Genomic DNA, 25,719 nt, shown 5'->3' on the forward strand with positions numbered 1-25,719 from the left:
CAGAGCACCGAAAAAAGACCTATCATCATTTTCATGTATGATCAAACTTTAAAAATTTTTTGATTTAGGCCTAGTGATCAAATGAAGCCTGGAGGTTAATGTCCATTTAAGATAAGTAGTATAAATTGACACTTTTCTGGATGCTATTGTTTGAATCCATGTGGCAAATCAGCATAGCAATTTACGTGCAGACCAAAATAATTAGTTTATAACATTCTTTTTAATGGAAGTTTTGATTTTCAAGAACTTGTAACAATCTGAAAGGTGAAATTCATAGATTTTTCATGCCTGCAGGTTTTCATTGCCTCTGGTAATACATGTCTTTACTCCTTACATCACATATATGTGAGAAATAATAGACATAATATTTAAAGATACCTTTTGATAAAGAAAATCTTTTCATCTCTGGAGATGAGATTTAGTTTTAAGGATGAGGAAAAGGTTCCAGATGTATTTTTCAATTGCTGGGCTTTCCTTTCCTTAAGTATTGACAGAGGGAAGGTTTTATCAAGGTCTTTGTGATGTGCTTGTTTATCATAAGTAGACATTAGCAGAGCATATCCAAGTGCTTATCACTAACAGATGACTAAAGGGAACATATGGCAGGGAAAATAAATATATATTTGTCCAGGCAGTATGGCTTGTTAACACTCCTACACTCATCATAAACTGCATTTACATGTATTTACAATACCTTGGACAAACAGTGCAAGGCCAAGCAGTGAGGGGTTTTTCAATATAAGAGTGTCAGGTATTTAATTCAGAATTCTTTTTAAGAAAAGAATTAAATATTTTAGTATGGGAGATTTTTATAGCATTTGTTCTGCTTCAGCCTTGACATCTTTACAGCATTATACTTCTTATACTCATTATACAGTGTTAACAGTTGTACTGTCATGAAATGCTTCTGGGTTCACATACCTCTCTGTGTAAGTAATAGAACTAGGGGACATGATGAACAATAAGAAGGGTTGAATTAGTCTATGTCTAAGATCAAATCCAGGTCAGGTCAATAGCTGGGTTCTTTTTGACAGCCTTTCAGAAGACCCCTTGGTTCTACAACAGAGTGACCGCATCTACACGAGCGGCAGACTGTGCAGTAGCCAGAGTTACTGTGCAGTACTATCACTGCAGTTTTTCCTGATGCTGCAGTAGCTTGCACAGTAGCATAGCCACATGGTTAGTGCCTGGCAATGGTACTATGCAGTAGCAATGAGCTACAGCAGAGTGGCTCATTGCTGTTGCACGGTAGCATCTCACGTAGATGTGCCCAGTATCACGCAAATTAGCAGTTTGATCAAAAAGACTCTGGACTAGCAGCATGATCCAGTTCCCACTGAAGTTGATGGCAGTTTTGGGAGGTGTATTGACAGAGTGCTGGGGAAGATTTGCATAGAGTTCTGCAAATGTGTTAGTCCTTCATGAGTGTAACAGTCACAGTTATATAATGAAGAAAGAAAAACAGTATCTGTGCCTTCTGTAACTACAAAATTGTTCCTTTCTCTTCTTACATCTCATTAGCAAACAGCCAAACAATTTTTCAAAGGAATTCAGATGAGTTCACTTTTTACTTATTTATTTTTACAAATAGTTATAGAGAAAACCAGAGGCAAAATGCCCCTACATTTATTTTAATTTTCTGAGTTGTTCTAGCTATTTTTTGGTAAATGCGTCGTGATCTGAGTATTCATCCTCAAAAAACAGTTTATTATTCTGTTTTAGTAGCATTAAAGTCATAATACTGTTTTAGTACGTGATAGCCCAGTACTATGGGATTGAATTATTACAAATGAATTTCAGCTACTTTAGCCAATAATTTAGCCAGTAATTCCTACCAATTCTAATCCCACTTCAGCTGAACCAGTACAGAGAAAGCAGCCAGAACTGGTTTTAACCAATGATTAGATTTGTTAGTCAGTGGTGATAGAGAAAGGTTTCAACCATGGGAGCTTTCCCTGCTTTAATGCTAATTTAACTGAACAGATGTCAGAACTGATGTGAATCTGGTTGTAAATTTTCTCAGTGGAGACAGTAAAAAATTAGTTTAGATCAGACCTTCCCTAAAATTTGAATCAGTTTGGACCTAAAGATACACTTCAGAGTTAGGACCATCCTTATGTGTTGAAAGCGAACACAAACTTTCCCAAAGTTCAGTAATACTTGAATATGTTGTAGTTAGCTTATGGTATTGCTATAAAGCTAGAGTTGCATTTCACTGAGGGATCAAAAAAGCTAGTTACTGATTTAATAAACACTCATTCAACAACAGATCTTTCTGATATTTAGCTGTAAGTGGTATGGAGTATTCCAAAAATGCAAATGGGAGATAAATGGATTTTAAGTTTGATGCATCTCAAAAGTTTTCCTCAAGTGATAATTCCAACTTCAAACATATTAGCATAGGGGCTCGTTAAAAATATTTGTATATATTATGTTAAGCATGAGATTATTTTTCATATTATTACTAGTTATCCATTAAAAACAGCATTCTTGCAGTAAGCTAAAGTTGCATGATAAAGCAAGAGAGATAATGATAAATAAGCATATGTGTAAGCCTAGCTAGAAGGAACAAAATATACTATTAGTGCCCCTTGTATGAAGTTAATCCCATTTCTTGTAGCTGTTTATTCATTAATTAATGAGGCCTTGCAAAAAAGGATGAAAAACGTGTTTTTAAATAGTGGTTTTGCATCCCTTCCTCTTGGACCATCTTCATATATTCATAAAATCGTTTGCCCTCTGAAGGTTCATGAAGTAATAGGGCCAAATGCAGCCTGTGAAGTCTTGAAATCCAGCCCCCAGGGCTCCCCATGGATCAGGAAATTTGGCAGCATGGAAGCAATGGCAGTACTGCTACCCCCTTCTGCTGGCAAAATCCTAAATCCCTCAAGGTGGGTAGGTCCCGGATCACAACCTTCCCCCTGCGTGGCCAGATTGGAGCTGGATTATGTCCCTTTCCCTCCATGTGGCCATTTGGGGGCTGGTCTGCACCACCTTGTTACCATAGGGCTAGACCATGACCCTCACCTGGGGCAACTGGTTCAGGGCTAACTCGCACTCCCTTCCCTCCCCCCATCCCCCAGAGGGCTGGGTCATATCCCCTTCCCTTCTCCTGGCTAGGCTGGAGCTAGGGCATACCCCATCCACCCACAGGGTTGGATGCTCCCTCCCTGCATGAGGCTGGGTTGGGGCCAGGCCAAGCCCCCTTCCCCCACCTGTCTGGAACAGGGCCAGGCTTCCCTCCTTTATGGCCAGGTGGAGCCCCACTGTGCCCATCCTGGGTGCCAGATAGGGTCCAGTGGCCAGGACCAGCCTGCAGAGGGATTAAGCACTGGCCATCTGGATGACCAGCCAAATAGGATGAGCACCACTAGGTTAGACAGTAATTGTCTCAGGTATAGGCAGTCAGAAACCTGCAACTGAAATGGACAAAGACACAAAATAATTGTTTTTTCACATTTGGTTCACCTTACTGGCTTAGGTCCAGATGTAAAGTAATGGAGAAAAGCGAGATTTTTTTAATGTTTGGAAATAATAATTTTTTAAAAACCCCACCTTTGCTTTATTTCAGTGATCTGCTAGCTTGAATGGATTTGATTTTAGATGCATTTAAGAGTTTAAGGGATTGTTTGTGGAATATGGAATCTTTCACTTTGCACTGACCTATAACAATCAACTTCAGATAGTTAGGAACCAAAAGTTGTTGGTTGTTGTCTTTGTGAGATGGATTTCAGTTCTTGATACACATGTAATGGCATCACAACTCCAGCCACCATCAGAGTTGGCTCTGAGATCTCTGTTGGCCATATCAATTCTCAGTAGTGAGGCAAAAGGCTTATTGAACCATGGAGACTGAGCTCTGTATCCTGGAAGCTATTTCTCTGGGTTAATTTTGAGACACAGTCCAGGGAATAGATGTGGGAGAATTTGTATTGCAACTTCTTGTGCTGTCCCTGATCTCTGAATATGTGACTGTAATCTCCACAACTGTCAATTTGATACATGTCGTAAGAATTATGTGCTTTTTAAGAACATATTTTTATTTCTCCATGGTAAGGCCCAATTGAAATCTATGGGTCAGTCCTTTCCCTTGGTTTCATAAACATTCAGTTCTGGAGGGTAACCATGTGTTGCAGTCTTAAGTGGTGCAGCTGGACCTCTGAGAATATTTTTGGTTAGTTGTCTTCTTGTGATTAAGGATAGAAACTCTCTGCTTCACATTCAGCTTCGGAATTTTTTAGCAGTTTCATAGTGCATTCAACTAAATCACTGTTTGCCTAGTAACTTCGCAGCTGTAAAAAGCTTGTTTTCTTTGAAGAAAGACTTCTGTGACTGTGCTATAGTTGAGCCAGCTGATTGCTTGTAGGTTCATGCTTTGTGTATTGTCAAGCACAAGGAAATGTTCAAGGATGTAAGTAGCAGTTCACTGTTGTAGATGACTGGCAATTCAATTACATGCATCCTGGAAAAGTTTTAAAACTGCTACTTCTTTTGTCTCAAATTTTAATCTTCTAAATATTTTTAAATTAGTGTTCCCTTCTACTGCCATTACTTCACGGTTTATTTTTTGTCGGGGAGGGCAGAGGCAGGGAGATTTGATTTTCTAGTTTGTCCTTTCTTTCTCTCTTTTCTTTTTTTTTTAAGATCAATAATACAGCAGTTTTGAGTTTTGGATTTGATAAATGTGAAACATTTGGTTATTATGTTCTTTTCTTCTTTCTTGCCATAAGAACATTTAGGACATTTTGGCAGCCAATACTAATAAGCTTAATATTAATCTTGGATGTTACTAAATACGATTTTTGGATGAGTTGAGTTCTTTAGAATAATAAAGCTGCCCTTTAAATAAAATGATGCCACAGTAGTACCATGAATTGACTGGGATTTCTTTCATTGTGTTTATTTTGCAGGTGATTCATATAACAGGCCGATTACGTCTCAGAGTGTCACTGTCCCATGGGAGGACAGTCCCCAGCCAAATCATGGGGCTTGTAGTTGTTGCTCATGCTTTGCCACCTCCTACGATCAATGAAGTCAGAATCGACTGCCACATGTTTGTTACTCGCGTAAATATGGACCTCAATATCATCTACTGTGAAAATAGGTACAGCAGTTCAGCTCTTGTTTTTCAGTGTTGCATGGATACTCTGCATTTGTGGTCTGCACTGTTTTTCTGACCATATATGGGAACACAAAATTCATGATCATGATTACTACTATGGCAATTTTTAAGTTAACATGACAACCTTGTAGATGTTTTTACTTTTTCTAAAAGAAAAAAGTGAACTTGAGACATCCCATTTCCAACTTAATTTGCAGCGATAGCATTTTATCTGAGATTCCATCTCAGTGTTTATTGGAATGAAAGACTTGACTGCCAGGATGGACTGGAAAGAGCAGATTAGCAGGGTAAATAGATGCGTAAGTAGGAGATGGTGTGGGGATTGGATAGAGACATATAGGAAATGGAGAAGTGGATCAGGAACATGGGCTGGGTGTCAGGTTGAATGAGAATTGAGCTGGAGATAAGTGCTTAAGAGAGGTGGAAGAAGTGTCTTGTGAAATCTATAGAATTGGGGTTCAAACAAATCAGGTGGAGTGGTCACCTGGAAATAGGGTTCAGTGGAACACCAGTGGAAAAGAGAAAGACAGCAGGTCTGGCAAAGGAGTTGCTTATAATACATACCAGAAGGACTTTGGTTTTCCACCTTTTTTGGTTGGTGTATCCCCGGTGGCTGGTCAAGAAGCAGGGAGTCCTCAGGCCAGTTGATGACTGGAGGCAGGGGAGGGTCCCCCAGCAGCTGATCGATGAGTGGAGAGGGGGTCCCCCATATGCAGCGGCAAAATCAGAAGTGCTGGTGATGAAACCAGAAGTGCCCCCACTTCTTCGCACCACTGCCACATACCCCTAGGGCCTTTCCAAGTACTCCTAGGGGTACGCATATCCCTGGTTGACAACCCTTGGCCTAAGACATAGAAGAAAGGCTGGGTAGGGGGAGAGGAGGTAGAGAAAACCTTAGAAATCCATTGACAGGAAGAACTGCAAGTTATATTGCCACAACAGCCCAGGGACACAGCTGGGCACCCAAGGCGCAGAGACGACAGAGACTGCTGGTTGCTGCCAGGATTGCAATTGCAGCAGCAGCCCCTTTCTTTGCCTCAGCCCCAGTCCAGCACCCAAGGCAGTTGCCCTTTTTGCCCCACCCTATTAATGCCATTGCGTTGCCAACATTTTCACATTACAGCAATAATGGCACACCATAATGAAAGAGAGAATTTTCTAACTTAGCCAGTAATTCCACAATTATGTCTATTCCATACAGCTTGTAAGCACATATTTAAACATTTTCCTAAAGGAGGACAGATTTAAGCTTATACGGAAGTGTTTTGTGGGATCAGAGCTTTAAGCCTATCAGAATAAATTTTTGTTTCAGTTATGAAGTTATCTTTTACTGTCAGTTTTTATAACTGTCTTACTATAATAATAGTATAGTGCTTTACAAAGCATTTAACAAGGATTGGAAATATTTTCCCTCCTTTTTTTTAGGTGGGAAAGATTGAGCCACAGAAAGACTGAGACCTGAAGAAGAGTACTGTGATACCCCAAACCTTGTTTAAGTCTATTCTAACCATGTAATACACTCAGTAAAAGATATCATCCACAGCAAATGACTTGCTGAAGGTTGCATAAAGAGTTAATGGTAAAATTAGGATTAGAATGCCTTTCTGCCTGTGATTCAACTGAACTAACTTCTAAATTAGGTAGTGTAATCTAACAGTTAGCCGATATAGTTCATGGGATTAATAATAGGATACAGATGCAACCTTTTGCTTTAGTCAGTGGCTTAAATCTGACCTACCTTGATAGTGAAGGAAAGTTGTTACCATCTGACAGCTCTTCAGTGGCCTCTGTGAAATGAGTTGTTGGTATCAGTCCAGTTCCTAATGAATAGGTCTCCTCTTCACAAAATCACCTCCATTTACTGGTACCTTTGTTGGCAGCCTCAACAAAGAAGCCTAGAATTGAATGGATTGGAAAATGACCTATCTTTTTGGGTCAGCTTTAAGATGAATTGGTTGGGCAGTGTTGGAAGATTTAATCATCATCCACTGCCATCAATTTGGCATTTTTATGAGCTGTAAATTGTTTTTAAAAAAACTAAACATTTATTTTTCCAAACCTTCCAGCATCCCTGTACCATCATAGCAATATAACAGATTCCTGTGAAAGGCACCTTTGAAAAGTTTCAGATAGATAGATCAGATAGATCACATACTGAATACCGAGGATTGGTGACCACCTGGGAGCGGTGATAGCCAGTGACACAGAGTGGGTCATTAGTCCTCAGGAAAACCCCCGTGATGAGCTGGTTATTTTTATCATGAGATGAAGGTAGAGAAAAAGTTATAAAGAAACTTTTTTTCTATTGTTATGTGGTTTATTTTAAATATTAGGGCACAGAATACATATGGTATCATTTAATTAATGATGAAACAAGCTACATTGTGTCCCTTCATGGGAGTCTAGAGAAGAGGCTCACTAGTCAAAAGGAGCACTCTTCATTTCACTGTGAGACTATTAGCTTACTAGCACAACAAAAACATTCTTCAGAGAGTTATCAGGAAATGATGGACAAGTGCGTCTGTGGTACCGCAACAGATGTTAGGCAAAGGTCCTGTTATTTGTGTTGGAGGTAGGAAGTGAAAACATTATTTCTAGGCATTGGGAGTCCATTGGCAAGTTATCTGGTCAGTAGGACAGTCAGTTATTGAGACCAAATACAGAAAGAAGTAATGTTTCAGAGAATCATAGAGAAATAAGGCTGGAGGGGACTTCCAGAGGTCATCTAGTCCAGGCTCCTAACTGAAGCAGAATCATCCCTATTCAAGCCATCCTATAATCAACTCTAAATAAGAATAACATCAACTCTAACACAACACAGATTTAACACCTAAACTGCCACAGGTAAAGCAGGGTAACTATGGCAGTCAATGTACTGCTTCTGTGAAATGTGGTTAATACACACTCAAGAGATCCCAGGTAGAAGGCCATGCCCTCTGCTACAGAGGAAGACAAAAAACCCCACAGTCCATACCAGTCTGACTATGGTATAAAATTCCTGACCCCATATATGGTGAGTGACCTGACCCTGAGAAGAGGGGCAAGACCCTCGAGCCAGGTATCTCTGCCTTTGCTCCCAGCAGGAGTTTTGGCACACACCAATCAAAGTTCCCAGACCTGGCTGTAGCTAAAACCCAATGTCTCTGAGGAAAGCTTAATAACACCCTGAAACATCTAGCAGAAAGAGGGGGTAGGGGCAACCAGAAGAGCCCAGAAGCATGGGGTATACCCATATTAGAACACTGGCATAGCTTTGCCTAGATCATCCACGACCAGTGGCTGTCCAGCCACTTCTTGAACACCTCCAGTGATGGAGAATCCACAGCTTCCTTAGGCAGTCTGTTCCACTGCCTCACTATTCTAACAATGAAGAGGTTTTTCCTGATATCCAATCTAAACTTAGTTTGCTACAACTTTAAGCCATTGGTCTACATTCTCCTCTACAGCAGGAGAGAAAAGGTACTTTCCCTCTTCTTTATGTCAGCCCTTCAGGTATTTGAAGACTACTATCATGTCAACTCTTAAGCACCTTTTTTGCAAGCTGAACACGCCTAGCTCCTTCAGCCTCCCCTCATATGACCTGCTTTCCAAGCCCTTGCTCATTTTTGTTGCCCACCTTGGGACCCTCTCTAACTTCTCCACATCCTTTTTAAAATGTGCAGCCTAGAACTGCACTCAGTACTCCAGATGAGTCCTAACTAGTGCTGAGTAGAGATACATTATTACCTCCCATATCTTGCACCTAATGCTTCTGTTGATGTATTCCAAAACTACATTTGTCTTTTATGTGGCTGCATCACACTGCAGACTTATACTGAGTGTGTGGTCTATGAAGACTTCCAAGTCCTTCTCCATAGTTCTGCCATATAGCCAGGTGTCATCCATTTTATATTTGGCTTTTTGATTATTCCTCCCAAGGTGTAGCACCTTGTATATGTCCACATTGAACTTCATCCTGTTATCTCTAGCCTGCCTTTCCAATCAAGATCCTTCTGAATTGAGTTTGTATCCTCCAACATGTTCACAGTCCTCCCCAGTTTCCTGTCATCTGCAAACTTGCTCAAGAAGTTTTCTATGTCAGTACCCATATCATCAATAAACATGTTGCTGAACAGCACCAGGCCCAGGACAGGCTCTCTCAAAACCTCCTGCTATTCTGACATGGTTGAGAAGGATTCCCCCTTTGGTTAATAGGATGGTTGATTCATTTTCATCCCAAATCAGCATAATGCCCCTTCTTTGCCAGGTGTGGCTCATTCTTTATCTTTACTGTCCTGATTTTGCCTATTTCCTGCTAGGCTTTCTGAGTGACCATTCTTCTATTGTGTATATGGTTTCCTTTTGCATTTGAGGCATTTTAAAAGCTTTTTCTGCAGCTATATTCATCTCTTCCATTCTTCATATGCTTTCATCATGTCAGGACAGTTTCTTGTTGGGCTTCCAGTACTGTGCCCATTAGAATCTCCCAGCCCTTCTGGGTGCCTTTATCCTTCGCTCTATCCTCCCGTGACACCATACCTATTAACTCCTTGATCATATCGTGATCGTTTCCTTCCAAGTTGCCCATCATCTTTACATCCTCCACCAGTTGGTGAAGGTTGTAATTGGTGAGGACAAGATCCAAGATAGATGATCACCTAGTTGTAGCTTCCACTTTCTAGAAAAGAAAGTTGTCCTCCACACAAGCTAGGCACTGGCTTGAAATTTTATGTTTGGCTGCATTGTTTTTTCCAGCAGGTATCTGGGAAATTGCAGTCTCCCATCAGTACTATCCCATAGCTTTTGAATAAACTTGTCACCTGCTTGAAATGTGCCTCATCCATCTCTTCTTCCTGATCTGATGGCCTATAATAAATCCCCACCATTATATTAGAGTAGCATCTTTCACCTTTTATCTTCACCCAAATGCATTCTGCTTTGCTCTCTTCCTCCTCCTGAACCAGGGAACAAGTGTATGTGTTTTTGACATGCAAGGCAGCACCACCATCTTTTCTCCCAACACTGTTCTTCTGAAGTAGAGTGTAACCCTCAATATTCACATTTCAGTCATAAGAGCTGTCCCACCAGGTCTCTGAAATGCCAATCAGATCTTAGTTATTTTCACAAGCTGCAGCTTCTAGCTTTTTTTGTTTATTCCTCATACTTCTTGCATTTGTGTATATGCTTTGGATGTATTTTGCATTGTGACCTACTTGCTCCCCTTTCATACCACTTGTTGTAGTCCTGTCATTTTCTGGCCCTTTCCCAGAGTTTAAGTTCTTTCTTCAAGTCCTTCCCCTCTGGACTATGTGCTCTGTTGCTGGAGGGTTTTGATCCCAGTTCCCCATGGATCAGCCTGCAGGCTGGGAATGAGGTGCCCACGTGTACAACTCCCCCAGCATACCCTATTGGGCCTTCCACTCTCTTGGGCAGAAGGGCCCTGCTGAGCCAGCAGCTTCTGGGCGGGGCTGCAGCTGGAACCTGCTTACTTGGGGTAGCAGGTAGGGAAGCAGTGGGGTGGTTCAGGGGGTAGAGTTGCAGCTGGATGGAGGTGGAGACGCAGCACAGAGCCTGCACCCAGAGGGGCAGTGGGAGCATGGAGCTCAGCTGGGCAGGATGTGGGTGGGGGGGTATAGGGACCCCCTACATATCCCCCCCATGGAGTGCAGCCCCCACTGTTGGCAACAGCAGCAGGTGGAGAGGTCAGAGTCCTTGTGCCTGGAACTCGCACCTGGTGGGACACGGCTGTGGCCAGTGCTGCATGGGGGAGGGAGTGGAGTCTGCCCTATCATTGGGCTCTACACTGCACGCTTGCAGCTTCACACTTGCAGTGGGGAAGCCCCACACTGGACTCCGCAGGGAAGCATGGGACAAGGCTCCCTCCACTCCTGGCAGAGTGCAGGGACCTGGGCAGCAAAGTGCAGGGGAAGCAACAGGCTCCAGTGTGGGACTTCTCCTGCTGTGAGTGCTGGGGCTCTGGACTGTGGTCCAGATATAGCAGGCTCTGTTCCCTCCCCCCACGCTGGTTTTTTTCTGGTTCTAAGATGGCAACCTCCCCTCCCAAAAAGAGTATTTGGGCGGGGGGGAGCAGCAAGGGGAGGGACTTCTGGTGGCAAAGGTCAGGGGTTAGAGGGCAGGACTTCTGATCCCAATGTGACAACCAGGGGATAGGGCAACTGTCAAGGGGCGGGGCTACACATGTGGCCCCTGATAGCTTGCTAAAACTTGTTAAGCAGCCCTCTGCCTGAAATAACTGTCTACCCCTACTGATAGCCCTCCTTACCAGGTTGGCCAGACAGTGCCTGAAGAGGCTCTCCCGGTTTTGCAGCAGGAGCAGCACTGCTTTAAATTTATTTACAAAGACACGTAGAAACATGGGGAGGCAGGGGCAACAATAAGCACTATTTATGAAACTATAGGGATGTTAGCAGCAACCTGCAGTGAAGTATGAAGCACAAGTATTGCCACCTCAAGGGGAGAGAGGTTTACATAGTATACTATGAGCTCAGTGCTTGTAAGATGTCTACTTCTAGACTTCCAGGGATTTTAGTGGCTGCCTGTTTGGAACAGCAGGATGCAGGCATGACATTATTAAGTGTTGTATATAGCCTGCCTGAGTCTCCCTCATTCCCAGAGTAGAAGCAGGTGCATAGTTATGTTTTCATTCAGTGATAAATGATTCAGTTAGCTAACATTGGGCATTTCTAAAGAATTAGCACATTATTGTACACAGTGGTGGCCTTAGGGTTGCTGGAGCCCTGGACAAGAGAGTCGTTCATGGCCCCTTAGCGGCTTAATTTTGATGACCTATAAGCAAGTTGGACATTTTCAATTTCAATTTCACTTTGCCCTGTCCATGAAACTTCAATGAAAGTATCTTAATACAATATTAATACTACAAATATTCAGTGTAATTAATGTTTATTTTTATAAAGTGTGGGGCCCCAGACAGTTGCCTGATTGTCCTCCCCTAAGGCTGCTACTGTTGTATAGCGAGACTTGCAACAGGGTTTCATTTATCTATGATTTTTTTTAAATCTTCCCAATTGCCAGTTTTTCACCTAAATAAATATAAAAAGGGGGGACTTGTATTTAAACAGCATGGTGCCTGTATGAGTTACTTATATCCATAATTAGGGATTAAATAAATTGGCTGATTTTTAGGTGCAATCATCATCCACTTCCTCTCACTCACTTAAATGTTCTTAAATGACTTCTACTCTAAATGTATTCCTGAATGCTGAGCATGTTGCCTTTTATGTACTGTCTAGTCCATCAAATAATACTTGGTATACATGCAAAACTAACGGCCTTGGACATGCATTACTTTTGTAGTCCTATATATGCCCGTACAGTGCTACTGAAAGCAAATATGCATGCATTCAGTCTGTAGTGCTACAAAGATGGCAGATCCACCCCCCAAAAGTTTCTGTTTCAAATAGGAGCATCTTTGTAGGAGAAGGATGGACAATGGCTGGATCTGTGAAAGCCCATGGGGAATACAGCTGCAGGCTGTTACAGTCATTGCTGCCCCAATCCACTAAACATCTCTCCTGGAGCAGTGGCTGTCAAAGACAGCCTGTCCTTTCCATGCCAGGAACTGGTAGAGGCTGTTAAGCACAACCCCTGGCCATCTGCAGGTATGGTGAGGGCAAGGAGAGCATGCCCCATCCCCTGAATGAGCAGCTGGGGACCATCTCTTTGCCACCACTGCCTCCATGGCTATATGATCTGGAGACAATCTCTCTGTTATTGGGGCTGAGGGAAACAGGAGGAGTTTCTATCACCCCTAGCTGGAAACTGCACCTTTGAGGGGTTTATGCGTCTCGAGCTGCCAGCTGCATGAAGTGCATTCAGGGGCAGGATGTTGCTGCAAGAGAGGTGTTACAATCAATAGGTGTTGCTACCAAGTTAATCTATCCCTGCACAGTCACCACAAGTTTATACTGTGAGTGAATCAAAAGCCCTGAATTTGGCAATTGTATCAGTGATAGGGAAGGCCTAACCTAGGTCTTAGCACACCCTGTCTCCACTCTACTCCACAAGGCTCAAACCTCCCTCTATTCTGGTGCCTCCCTGGACTGAGTATCCAGGGCTCACCTGCCATACACAGCGCTGCCCATGCCACATGAAGCACATGCACTGTGGGTTCACCAACCCCACCATAGTGAGTAAGCATGTACATATGCTAAGTGGGTTCTAACTTTTGAGTGCTATAAAAGCAGAACCTTAAAAAGCTCACACAAAAACATTTACTATGGAGATTCTGGGGAGAGTTTCAGTTTTTAGGTTTCAGTTTTTACCATATAAACTTCAGAACATCCAGAAGCTTTGGTCAGATTTTTCAAAAACTGGATACCTAAATTCATGAGTGACTGGTGCCTCCTGAATCTGGGGGGGCACCCACAGAAGCCACTGACGGCAGTGGCCCTGTTAAGGGGGGCACCAGCCCTACTGACAGCATCAGTGTAGGCCATTGGGGGGCACTGACCCTGTCAGGAGCAGCATGTGCACCCCCGTGGCTCTCCTACCAGTTGCCTATGCCTAAATTAGAAGTTTAAATCCCCATTAAGTCACCAAATGAAAATGGTACCAGTAATGGTACTGGTCATTGTCTTAGGTACCGAGCTAATGGCTCTGCTCCTATTGACTATGGCATGAATTGTTAATGCTCAGAACCTATGTTCGGCCAACAGCTAAAAGGCCCAGTGTTGAGGAAGAATCAAAGCTTGTCTAAGGAGCTTTACTCATGGAGAATTAAACTGCAGAGATTGCTAAACATCTGGAAGAGCTAATAGCCAAAAGAGTAACGTGGCCTTGCAAAGCCACACTTATTACTAAGGGATCTACTTAACTTGCGGTGAGACAATGCAATTTTCATGGCTTGGTCATGACACTAAATGCCGATTTTTGCGGGCATTTCCCAGTGGCCTTGCCCCTCACTGCTGATTGGTAGAGGGCACTTTTAACTTTTTAAAAATGGTGCTGAAACATTTTTACTTCACTGACTGGCACCTTCACTTAGTCTACATCACTAGCAGATAGTAACTCCCAATCACGTAATCTATAGGTGCAGTGATTACACACTTTTTTAAGGTCAATAATTGCAGCCAGTGCACTATTTCCTGGTGATCATAGACAAAGCTGTTTTCCTTGGTTTCTGTGAAAACTGCAAAACCACAAATTAAGTAGACCCCTACTTATTAGTACAGACTACAGGCCAAAGTAGCATACGTGCCATGATGCTTCCTGAATGTTGGGCTTTGCTTCTGCAGATCTGCATATTTCACTTACTCTGGGCATGTGTAGACAAAACGGAGGCCCTAAATTGAAGTGGTGGGTTTTAAAATACACCGCTTCAATTTAGGGCTGATTAAACCCCTATGTTGTGCCCACACCCTGCTGACTTACCTGTCTCTCTGGTGGGGAGGGGAGGGCAAGTTGCTGGAGGGCAGAGCGGTTCTGGGGGTGGGGAAGTGGGGGGGGTTGGTGCTTCCCTCCGCAGCAGCAGCAGCCCCCCACAGATGGCACCCACCTGCAGGCACTCAGCTCGGTTGGTCCCAGGGGCCACCACAGCCATAGAGGGAAGCACCAGGTCCCTGTGCAGCTCAGGCAGTCAGGCAGGCTCCAGGGGGGGTCGGGCAGGGGGAAGCAGGCTCACAAGTTTTTTTGCGCAGAGCCTGCTTTCCCAGGCTGCTGGCAGTCTGCCGGCAGGGCTTCCTACAGAGCCGCAGAGCTGCACGGAGCCTGGTGCTTCACTCCGTGGCTGTAGGGACAACAAACTAAACCTCCTTGAAAAAGTTTTAGTTTGCTGCGCCCCAAATCATTTAAGGCATTTCACGCTACTGAATTTCCTACAGCGGCTGGAATTAATGTGCTGCTGAGACGTGCAAACACTGACACCATTAAAGAGGTGCAAAAGCATTTAGGCGACTTTAAAGTGTCATGCACACATGCCTCTCATTTCATCTACACACGGCCTCTGTGGCAAACAGTTCCTCTGGCTTCTGCCCGCAGCCTGCTTTACCTGGGCTTAAGCCTTCTAGGTGCTGAACACTCTCGTTCTAATCCAGCAAAGCACTTAAACATTTTCTTAACTTTGAGCTTTAGCCATGTAAACAATGCTGTTGAAGTCAGTGGAACAAGTCATGTCTAAAGCTAGGCATGTACTTAAGTGCTTTGTGCAAGGGGGCCAGTGTACCAAAAACCTTGCAGAATCAACCCCCATTCCTCCACCAGCTGTTTTATTTAATTTGTCAATGGGTTGGCCATGGTGGCTGGGGTGCTTCAGGATTTGGCCTTAAATTAAGACATTAAACAACATAATGTAGGCAACACCACTTTTCAAGGGGTTAACAGTGCAATTTATATCCCAGCTTTAGTGTGCCTGTGAAGATTTGCATAACAAAATATTTTTTCCAAACAATCATAGACTGATATATTGTGGTATCTCGTCTCTTGGCATGTTGGCATCCTTGACTGACAGGGAAACCACACTTATTTTCAGCATTTTTTTAAGGTAAAAAAATAACCAACCAACTTTCTGGCTAATCTGGACTGATTGTGTTTTACTTAGGTTGTTTTATAAACTCAGGTCTTGTGGATCTGATTCCACAGTTTACTTGCCCTATTTGACTGACTGTACTCATAGTATTTTCTAGCACTTGCACCATTTCAAATGTTCAGCTCAAGGGAAGAAACTAATGCCCAGAGTGACTAGTAAGTTAACCTTTCAATATTAATATACCATTATTTACAAAGAAGTCTTAGTTAAATGAAAGTTGTTAATATTGCATAAGTCAAGCACTCAGGTTAGAAAATAGCAGAATTAAAATTGCCTCCGTATGTGCATTTTGATAATCTTTAATTGTGTCCAGTGAGTAGTATGGATGGTACTAAGTAAAAAGAACTGCTTGATATGTTTACCTTCCCAATTCATTGTGGGGAGTTATCCCTTATTTACTGCACACCATCTAAACCTGGCACAAAACACTGAATTATTAATTTCCTCATATTATTCTTGTGGGGTTCATCACCGTGGTGTCCAAGTACCTCACAAACATACTTCTTTTCAAAGCTTCCCTGTAAGATAAGAGAATATTAATGCAAAGAAACTGAAGCAAGGATAGAATAAGGACAAAATTTGCAAAAGTGGCCCAAATTTCATGAGCCTCAGTGACTGGGCCCTTCACTAAGGACATCTAATAGCTGTTTTTCTTTAAATATGATAAGCCTCCACAGCTTTCACTGGTTTTAATCACAGTTGTGAGTACTCCAGCCTCTCTGAAAATCAGAACCCAGCTGTGTCAAGCTAGGCATCAAGAAAATTAAGACCACAGAGTTAGTGGCCACAATCTCACCATTGCTTAGGAACTCTCTAGCAAAGCCAGGGATAGAGTCCATTTCTCCAGGGCAGCGTTCAACTGCCCTGATTACAAGACTGTCTTCTCTTCCTTCAGTTCCCTACTTCATTCTCTACAGACCCTCTAAATTCTGCAGCACAAACTGAATGTTGGCATTTTTAAGCACTGATTGTTCAGCAAGCTCTAATAAATATATTACAAATGGAGGTTTTCTACAGCTTCTAATGAAGCTGCATCTGAACAGATTATCAACAGATAGAAAACTGAGGAAGAGTCTTGGACTCTAGAACTATTCTTCCTGTTACAGTTCAGCTTCCTGCCCAAACCATACAGTTGCTAGAGGTCTTCAAGAGGTCTTCTAATTGTTTCTGTATGCTGGAAATAGAGGTTTTACTATTATCTTAATCCTCAGAGCTTTCTGTTGTGGTAAGTGGATCTGTCATTGCTTTACAACTCTGTTCATATGCCTAACTAACCCATTGCAGCAGAAAATACTGAACTATTTTATTCAATTACTAAACTACAAGGCAGCAAGAAAGTCTCCACTCTTGATCACAGTTATGCCATTGAGAAGGGCTCTGACAATTCTGTGGGAAATGATATGTTTCCAACAATATTACTTTGGCTATAACCTTATTATAGACATTACTAAGTTCAAAATCAATACAAATGCAAGCGGTCCCTACAGCAAGCATAAGTAGCAGATGTTTTCCTGACCAAAAAACATTCCCACCTCTCAGGTCCAAATTAAATTCAAACTAGGGACTTAATCCATCTTCCACTAAAGCTAAAGGCAAGACTTCCATTGGTTTTGATGGTTTCTGGTGACCCCATCATGCCTTGCTTAGTTTCAAGAACAAATTGGGCTTTACCTCTCTGATTCAAAACACAAGACCCTAGTTTAGCAATTTTTAAGCACACACTTAAATCTGTTCTTAATCAGGAAACTACTTAGGCAAATATTTTTGCATCTTACATACATGCCTTATATTGTAGACACGCCCAAGTGCCAACCCAAATGGGGAGGGATTATTGAACCAGGGATTACCATATTTACTCAAGTATAAGATGAGTGCCTCCCCAATTATCATGGGGAAAAAACCCCATTTTATAATCTCATACTAGGAAATCTCACTAAATATATTGTCTACCATTAAACTGCTGCCAAAAGCAGCATGTGCTCAGCAGTGGAAACCATCCATGAAGTGGATTAAATGCAGCCAACACTAAACATAACTATAAAACACATGGCCCACATTGGGCAAACATGCTAATGGGAACCTTTTGATCCTTAAAAAAAAATGGGTGGGTGGTCCCTCCACAAGGAATAGAAACCAGGCCTGGAGGTACTGCAATACCAGGCTGGCACTGGGAGGTCCAGAGTCAGTCTTTATACTCTCCCCTTGGTGCCAAAAATGCCATGTTCCAAGCCAAATCAGCCAAATTGAGTCCAAATCCACAAGTCAGTCCAGAACCATAAGTGGCCCTACAACTGGCAAACGTCCTCCACCCCACCAGGGGCTTCAGAAATTTCCAAGATCTTTTGGCAGGCATCCTACATGCAGGCCCAACCCTGGAGACTTGGGGTTTGGTTGCCCCCAAGTTTCACCTGCTGTCAGCCATAAGGCTGCAGAAGCAAGTTAGGGAGGAGCTTCTCATTTCCATAAAGTGGGCTTGAAGCCCCAACACCTCAGCAGGTACTAAACCACACCAGAAGAACAGTTATCCCCAGGACCACATAGGGAAAACTGCCTTCATGGATCCAGACACATGGTGTTTCCCTGGAACCTACCACAAAGATAAATTAATATAACCCATTTAAATAAGACATATGGTAGTGCCCCTTAAATACAGTCCTCCTCACCACTGACTCTGTATTAAGTCACAGTAAGCCATGACAATGCATACATTTTTACTTCCTCTTCACTCCCATGGCTGAACTGTCCCTTTCTTTTCCATTTCCAATGATCCTTGTTACTTCACTGGCCTTAAATGCCTGGCCAATATCCCCAAATGCGATCCCAAACAGTTCATCCAGAATCCCTCTGTCACCACCTCTCTCAGCCTTTCATGAGTTGAATTCAGATCAGGTTGTCCTGTGCTTCATCTGCATATAAATTTTGTAAGGATGCCAGGACTTGTGACAAGAACACCCAGTTGCAGACATAACTAGGGGGCTAATTTGCACATAGATCCTTTGCGGGTAGTATCTGGAGTAAACACACATGCTGAGTGGTGCTGAGCTCTGGGGTCACCATGGCTTTAAATGCTGTTGACTCTGCTGGGGCCCAGCCCAATAAACTATGCAGTAAATCATAAGCCTTTGCCTTTGGACTAATTTCAAGTAGGGGTTGTATTGTATAAGTAGATGCCAAAGTACTGCCCAAAAGTGTGATTATGGAGTACCTGTACTAAAACTTGCAGCAGTTTCCAGAAATGGGTAATATGTATCAATTCTGGATAAGCTAAATCCATAGGTATTATATGCAAATTGCTACAGCCTTGTTTACTTTCAAGGTTATTGTTTTCAAATTTGTTCCTCACTTCCATGTGCTCAGGGGAAGTAGGGTCTGAGAGTAAGGAAAGAGAGAAGGGTCTGCTAGGGGAAAAATTTGGGAGTAAGCAGAGAGCAAAGGGGCTGCATGACCACCTACATTTATTTTCCCTGCTGTAGCAGTGGAAGGGAATATGTTCAAGACAAACCTCCAATAATTAGATTCTATACCTGGAAAATTGCAGCCAATTTATACATTTTCCATATATAGAACCCAATTATTGGGGATCTGTCTTATAACCAGAGTCATCTTTCATTCAAGTAAATACGGTAAATCAACTCATAGTTTGTTCACACAGACACAGGGGAAAATGATACCAAGCATCCTCTGCCACTGGGTAATTTACATACTGACTAGATTAAAAAACATAACTAGTCTGGAAGAAAATAACTAGCCTATGCAAAGAGAAAATAAATAGGTGTTGCCTGTAAGTCATAAAAAACCTTTTGCTTTTGATCAGAAGTGGAAAAATCTTCCCAGCAGTAAGGACGGGTGTCCCAAGCTTCATGTTCTAAAGGGGTGGGCACCAAATTAGTGAGAGGATTGGTAGGATCATATGGTATAATATAGCTGATATAATACAATGGACCATGGCATGGTGGCTAATGGGAAGTATGTACAGCCCTTTCTGAGCAACCTACCCCTGGGCTCTAACACAGCCACAGGTAGTCCAGGGATTGCTCCAGACAGTGAGAAACTGATGAGTAATTTACCAGTTTGCTGTTATATGTTTATTCCACCCCCATTCTAAAAATGCCAGATCTTCACTGTGAAGGTTCAGTGAACTTTAAAATGAACACTCAATTCATAAGCTCAGCTATAGACTTTGGGGAAAAAAATCATTTGCATTTTGAGGGCATCTGTTTGATTCTTAACCGGTACTATTACTGAACATCCTTGATATCTCTCTTATGAAGCTCTTTGCCTTGTAAACTTAAATTCTAGGATCTCTAGTTTTACAGAAAAAACATTTTTGGGGAAAAAATATTATTACTAATCCTGTTGACCTTAGTGGGCCCTGCAGGTTGTTTCTGTTAGGAGAAGAAATTGATGGTGGAATCAAATATCTTGACGTATTCTTGTTTATGTACCAATACCGCCCCCCCCCCCAAAAAAAAAAACCAACAAAAAAACCAACACAACCCCAAGAACGCACTATCTCCTGGTTTCCTGAACACAAGAAGAATCAAACAGCAGGAGACACTTCTGTGCTCATGGCTCCAAGCCTTTTTTTCAGGCTGCATCTAGCCCAAAGCTTTCTCTTTTAACCTTCCCCCCACCCCCAAGGCCATGCTGCCAGGATTGCTGTGGCTAATGCTACCTTCTTCCTCAGCTTTTCTGTTCCTGTTTCTCAGCTTTTCTGTTCCTGTTTATTTCCTGTTTCTCTGAAACACATAGTTCTCCCAGTCAATGTCCAAGCTCCTGATTTGCTTTGTGAGCTTCCAGGGAAACTCTGAGAATCACATGGTTCAATTTCTGTTGAAACCTTGCCTCCTGCCAATGATTTGGGTGGCACTCTGATTATTTCAAGAACTCAGTGACGTCTTAAAACTTCATTAAATGGAGGGTGATGGTAATACTTTGTAGTTTTGAAGAGGTTTAGCCCTACACATAATTTGTATTTTGAACCCTAAAAATTGTTTCTACTGCTAAAATATATCCTTACAACAAAAAGCAGTTTATCAAATGTTTGTGTAAACGGTTCACCTGACAGGTTTCCCCATTTCTGTTATATTTTTCTGTACTGGTGCCTGAGGACATTGACTTCTGGACAATCAATGATGGATACACATGCACACGCATGCATGCGCGCGCGCACACACACACACACACACACACACACACACACAGACTCTAGAGCACAGACCAGGAAGAGCTGCTGAAAGGGTTTAAAAGTTTGTGTGGAATAAAGCACAAAGTCCCAGTTGAAAGGGCCAGGAGTGAAAGCTGAGCTCCCAAATGAATAAGACTAAAAAAGATAACACCCCGAGGCATCTGTATGTCTCAGCATTTAAATTATATCCCTTGAAATGTCAGTTTGGACTTTGTGCCAAGAAACTGTTGAAGAGCTTTTTCATGAATATACCCAATAGAAGACCAATCTGTTGAAATGAAAGGTGTCTCTAATCATCTGGTATAAACATAACATGTTTTTATTTTATTATGTAACCTTGAATTATCTTGGTCTTTTAATGAGGATTTTGAATTGTTGCTGATGCTTTGTAATTTCATAGAATTATATTGTCTCTGTGTTTCTTCTATGAGGGAAAGTGCTCTGAAGCTTTACTTTTCATTTATTTAAATGAATTAACTGATTTCAGCAGGTTTCTTTAAAAACAGTTCTGTTTTAAAGGATGTATCTTGTTTATACAGATATTCCACTCAATAAATAGTGGTGACTACATTATTTGTCTGCAGGAATGAAAAATGTTTTTGCAGATTTCAGTTTCTAAGTAATTTGACAGTTCCTATATTTTTCCCTTCATAAATTATAGGCTGTATTTTTCCTTTTTAGGATTAGTGATTACATGGATCTGACCCCTGTAGATATCGTAGGGAAGAGATGCTACCACTTCATTCATGCTGAAGATGTGGAAGGGATCAGGCATAGTCACTTAGACTGTAAGTACCTTGGTTTTGTCAAAATAAGCTAGGAGAGCACCTGATTGCTGCTGAACTATTATTTACATTTCATGATTGTGGATCTTGATCATCCATCTGCCTTTTGTTTTAGTTTAGTGGAAGGTGGTTCAAATTTGTAATTTTTTTGTGTTGCGTATTTTCAAGTCCTTTGATAGGTATATAATATTGTTCATATATGTGTGAATGTGAAATTCAATTTGTATTCCAGTGGTCTCTAATACTTGTCCAGTTACTTGTGCTGTCCATTATTTTACTTCTTCAAAGAGGCATTGCTCAAATACGTAACTCACTCTCATAGCCTAGTTTTAATTTCTGATGACTTGTGATGTGGAGGCCAACTGAAGTATGTTTGGTAGCCTGGAAGTAGGGTAGTAGGAAAATGAATCTTGAATGTAACAATGATTTAACCCTATAGTATGTTATTCTCTCTCTACTGTTATGGGTCCTTTTACTGTAGCATCCAAAAATGCCTAGTATTTGCAGTTCTCCAGTGTCCATTTAGACTAAGATAGTTGGGAATGGTACAGACCTATAACAAGAGACAACAATCGCTCTTAAAATTCATGTGTTTACCATATTGGTGCAACTCAGCCCCCAAATTTTTTAGATCATATTCTTTCCATTTGCATCTTAGTTCTTTCATTAAAATCTTTGTACTGTTTTCATAAAAAGCTGCAGGGCTTTTTTGCCACAATGGTGATGGTCTTTTATGTGCTTTTATGGGTACCGTATCTAAGAAAGCCTGCATTGAATACTGCTAGAATTTTACTTATAGAAGAATTAACCACAGAGCTGTTTACCCTGGACTGTACTTATATAATACTTCACAACTGAGAGTAGTAGAGACCCTAAATTTATGATGAGAAAAAGAAAAACAGAGTATAATTGAAGAAAGCCTATGTTAGAAGGCCAAACAAATCTGCAGTCCAGTAACACCAACAGAACAAACTAATTTAACCCAGTGCTGTAACTAGGACAGGACAACTGAGGCAGTTGCCCTGGTTTCTGATATGGGGAGGGATGACCAAAAAAGAGGCCTGCTCTCACAGAATCCTGGCCAGAGGCAATACTAACCAGAAGTTACTGCTGCCCCTCTGTGTGGCAGCTGCCCGAAGCACCTGACTGCATCGTTACACCTTGGATTCAGCCTGCAAGGGGAGACAGTGAAAACTGTGTTTTCATACCTAAATAAAAATAAAGTAGAGCTGGTTTCTGGATGACTGTAGTTTCAAAACTGGAATGAAGTAACCATATTTTTGCAAATGTGTAGTAACCATCTTTGCTATTGGCAGCAGAGAAAGACTTCAGCTCTGGAAACTCTTTAAAGGATATAACCTGTGAAATCTGTACGAACTAAAATATATGCGGCTAAAAGGGGGATAAAAAGCAGAAAGTTAAATAACATTCTGTAAGAACGTTACGACAACAGCAACCAAAAGCAGCATGGCATTTACATCACTTGCATTCCTGACATTTAATATCTAGGATATGATTGCTCAGAAATGAACAAGCAGATTCAGAAATATACTTGGTATCTCTGACATTGGAAATGAGATATGACAAGTTTCAGTTCTGCTGCACTATCTGGATGAGGAAATAAAATAATATTTATGACTCAGAATGTTCACACGTGGCAAGGATGAAGATCCCATTTGAAAGAGACCATAATCTTCTGACTGACCAGTTCTCCCTGAGATAGAATATGGTTTATGAAACATCAAGCAGTGGGACAAGAACCAAGTGAGGCAGTTTGAAAAGTAGCAAGATTGTAACAGGGCCTGGGGCCCTTGTCATTTTAAGAGGGGAGAGAAGCTGGCTGTTGCAGCAGTGGAGAGCAGGCTGGTCATCGAGCCCAAGTGGAAGCCCCATGTGTGGCGGGGGAGCCACCTGGCAGGAAGGGGAACATAAACACAGTGCCTAAGTCCAAGCCCTGCATGCTTCAGGGAGAGGAGCTTCCAGAGAGAAGGGCTGCTGGAGACAGATGGGCAGGCACCCAAGCTACCCAAGGGAGCTGGGATGGGAGGGCTCCAAGGGAGGTATGGCTTGTAGGCAACATTAACCTCAAGTGGGGAAGACTTTTAGTTTGTGAAGCAGCTTGCTTGTGTTTGAGTTACATTTTGAGCTTGATACCAAAGGACCGGATTGTGGACATGGGGGAGCTGCGGAGGCCACGGGGGGGTGATTGCTGGGGCACTCTGTGACAGGCAGCCTAGCCTGGGTTCAGGGATCCAGGGAGCTGAGGCTCATACACCATGAGCAGTCTAGCCTGGGGTCAGGGACACAGAGGGCTGAGGCTGATACAGTGAGAACAGCCTGGCCTAGGGTTGAAGACCTTGAGGGATGAGGTCTGGCCTAGAGAACAAGACTGAGGCCAGGAGCCAGAGCACGAGACTGGGGCCAGGGGCCCAGAGCATGAGGGTGGGATCAGGGGCCCAGAGCACATGAGTGCAAAATGTGGCAGGGGGCCAGGAGCCAAGGTCTGGGGCAGTGGATATAGGATGAGGGACACAGCCAGAATAAAAGGCCCAGGCTAGGAAGGCTGAGACATGAACAAAGGTTCAGGACCCAAGGGCCAAAAGCTGCACTGGGACCAAGGAACCCAGAAGTGAACATCGAGTAACATCTCTGAGGTATGAATGTAGCTACAGGGGAGGACAGAAACCATGAATATAGCCTATAAGGCAGCTGGTGCTTTGAGGTACTGATACAGCCAGGAGGACCATAACTTAATTGCCAAAGGGGCAAAACTGGGGCCAGCTGGGTACAAGAGGTACCAGCTGGCCAAAGTGAACACGGGCTCGCTCTAGGACCCTGGGGCAGCCTCCCTTAACACCATAATAGTTCCATCAAGGCACAGCAGGAAAGGAAAAGGAAGGGTGCTGCGAGGACCTGGAGTGGAGGCAGGAGTCATGTGGCCACCAGGGGGCATCATGACTCGCCGGGGGTGTAGTCCTGCTACAGTGTTCCAGCAGACAGGCACTGAACTACAACTCAGGAGACTCCCTGTGGTGCAGGCTCAGAAACTGACCAGCAGAAAATCACATCATATCTCACCTGTTACCTGTTTTGTTCTTTCCCCATCTTGTCAATTTGGACTGCAAAGCCCTCAGCACAGGAACTGTCTCCAACTGTGTGTTTTTTCCCACAGTAGCACAATGGGACTGAAATTTTCATTAGGCCTTTAAGTTCCCCCATGATAAAAAAAGTACAAATAAAAATAATAATGATAGACACCATTTTTTCAACCCAAGAACCCTAACTACTACTCACATGTAAATTTTATGACTGGGATACTGAGATCAAGAAGTGCATTGTGCAACACTGTTCAGTAACCAAGTCCTGGTTTTAACCAATAAATCAAAATACATTTCAATTAGGGACAAGTTATATGGCAGTCATAGACCAAGGTTATGGTAAAAAAAATGCCCGAGCAAACCTGTCACCTCAGAAGGGTGTATCACAAGAAGTTAAAGTAGGTATTACAACCCTTGAAGAAGAGGAAAGTCTTTATACTCTCACTCAGAGGAATAATCAACATTTCTAGCAATTAAAAGGCATGTTGTAGGCATACGGTGGGGGGGGACATTTAATGGTAAACTGCCTATCCTACATGAGTAAATACAAATCTGAGATAGGAAGAGTAAAATCCCTTTCTATGATGAAAAACAAATGTGAAGCCCAAGATACAAGAACTTTGTTGACCAGGTGCTGGCTGTTGCAGATTACATGGATTCAGATGAAACCAAGCATGATCACCAGATAGCCTGGCAGAACTGCAGTGCCCCAAAAGCAGAAGTACTGCTTACCCTATTTAACCTAAAAGAAGCAAAAGTATTTTTATGTTTACCAACTGCTCCATCTAGAATAGTTTCATCTGAGCTAACACAGCGTGCAAAAGGTAATGTAAAGAGAAAACTCAGAGCCAAAGTGGAAAAGCTAAGAAAACCCAATGGTAAAATAGAATCAAAACTTCAAGGAGTTGCTGATTGAAAAGGACATGTTTTGAAAAAGAATTCCAGAAGGGATAGAAACACTTGATAGATTTACAAAAGATAAA

General features: G+C 42.4%; 1 protein-coding gene across 7 annotated transcripts in view; it reads left to right on the plus strand.

The window, feature by feature from the left end:
* Nucleotides 1–25,719, plus strand: part of NPAS3 (neuronal PAS domain protein 3) — an 853,230-nt gene that overhangs the window by 796,377 nt on the left and 31,134 nt on the right. For all 7 annotated transcript variants that reach the window (XM_090033579.1, XM_090033581.1, XM_090033580.1 and 4 more), the window contains 2 exons: nt 4,911–5,104; nt 21,535–21,641. In XM_090033579.1, coding sequence (XP_089889705.1) covers nt 4,911–5,104; nt 21,535–21,641 — 301 coding nt within the window. The remainder of the gene's footprint in view (nt 1–4,910; nt 5,105–21,534; nt 21,642–25,719) is intronic.

Source organism: Crocodylus siamensis, chromosome 2, assembly GCF_052110815.1.
Source record: "Crocodylus siamensis isolate JL-2025a chromosome 2, ASM5211081v1, whole genome shotgun sequence".
Lineage (NCBI taxonomy): Eukaryota > Metazoa > Chordata > Crocodylia > Crocodylidae > Crocodylus > Crocodylus siamensis.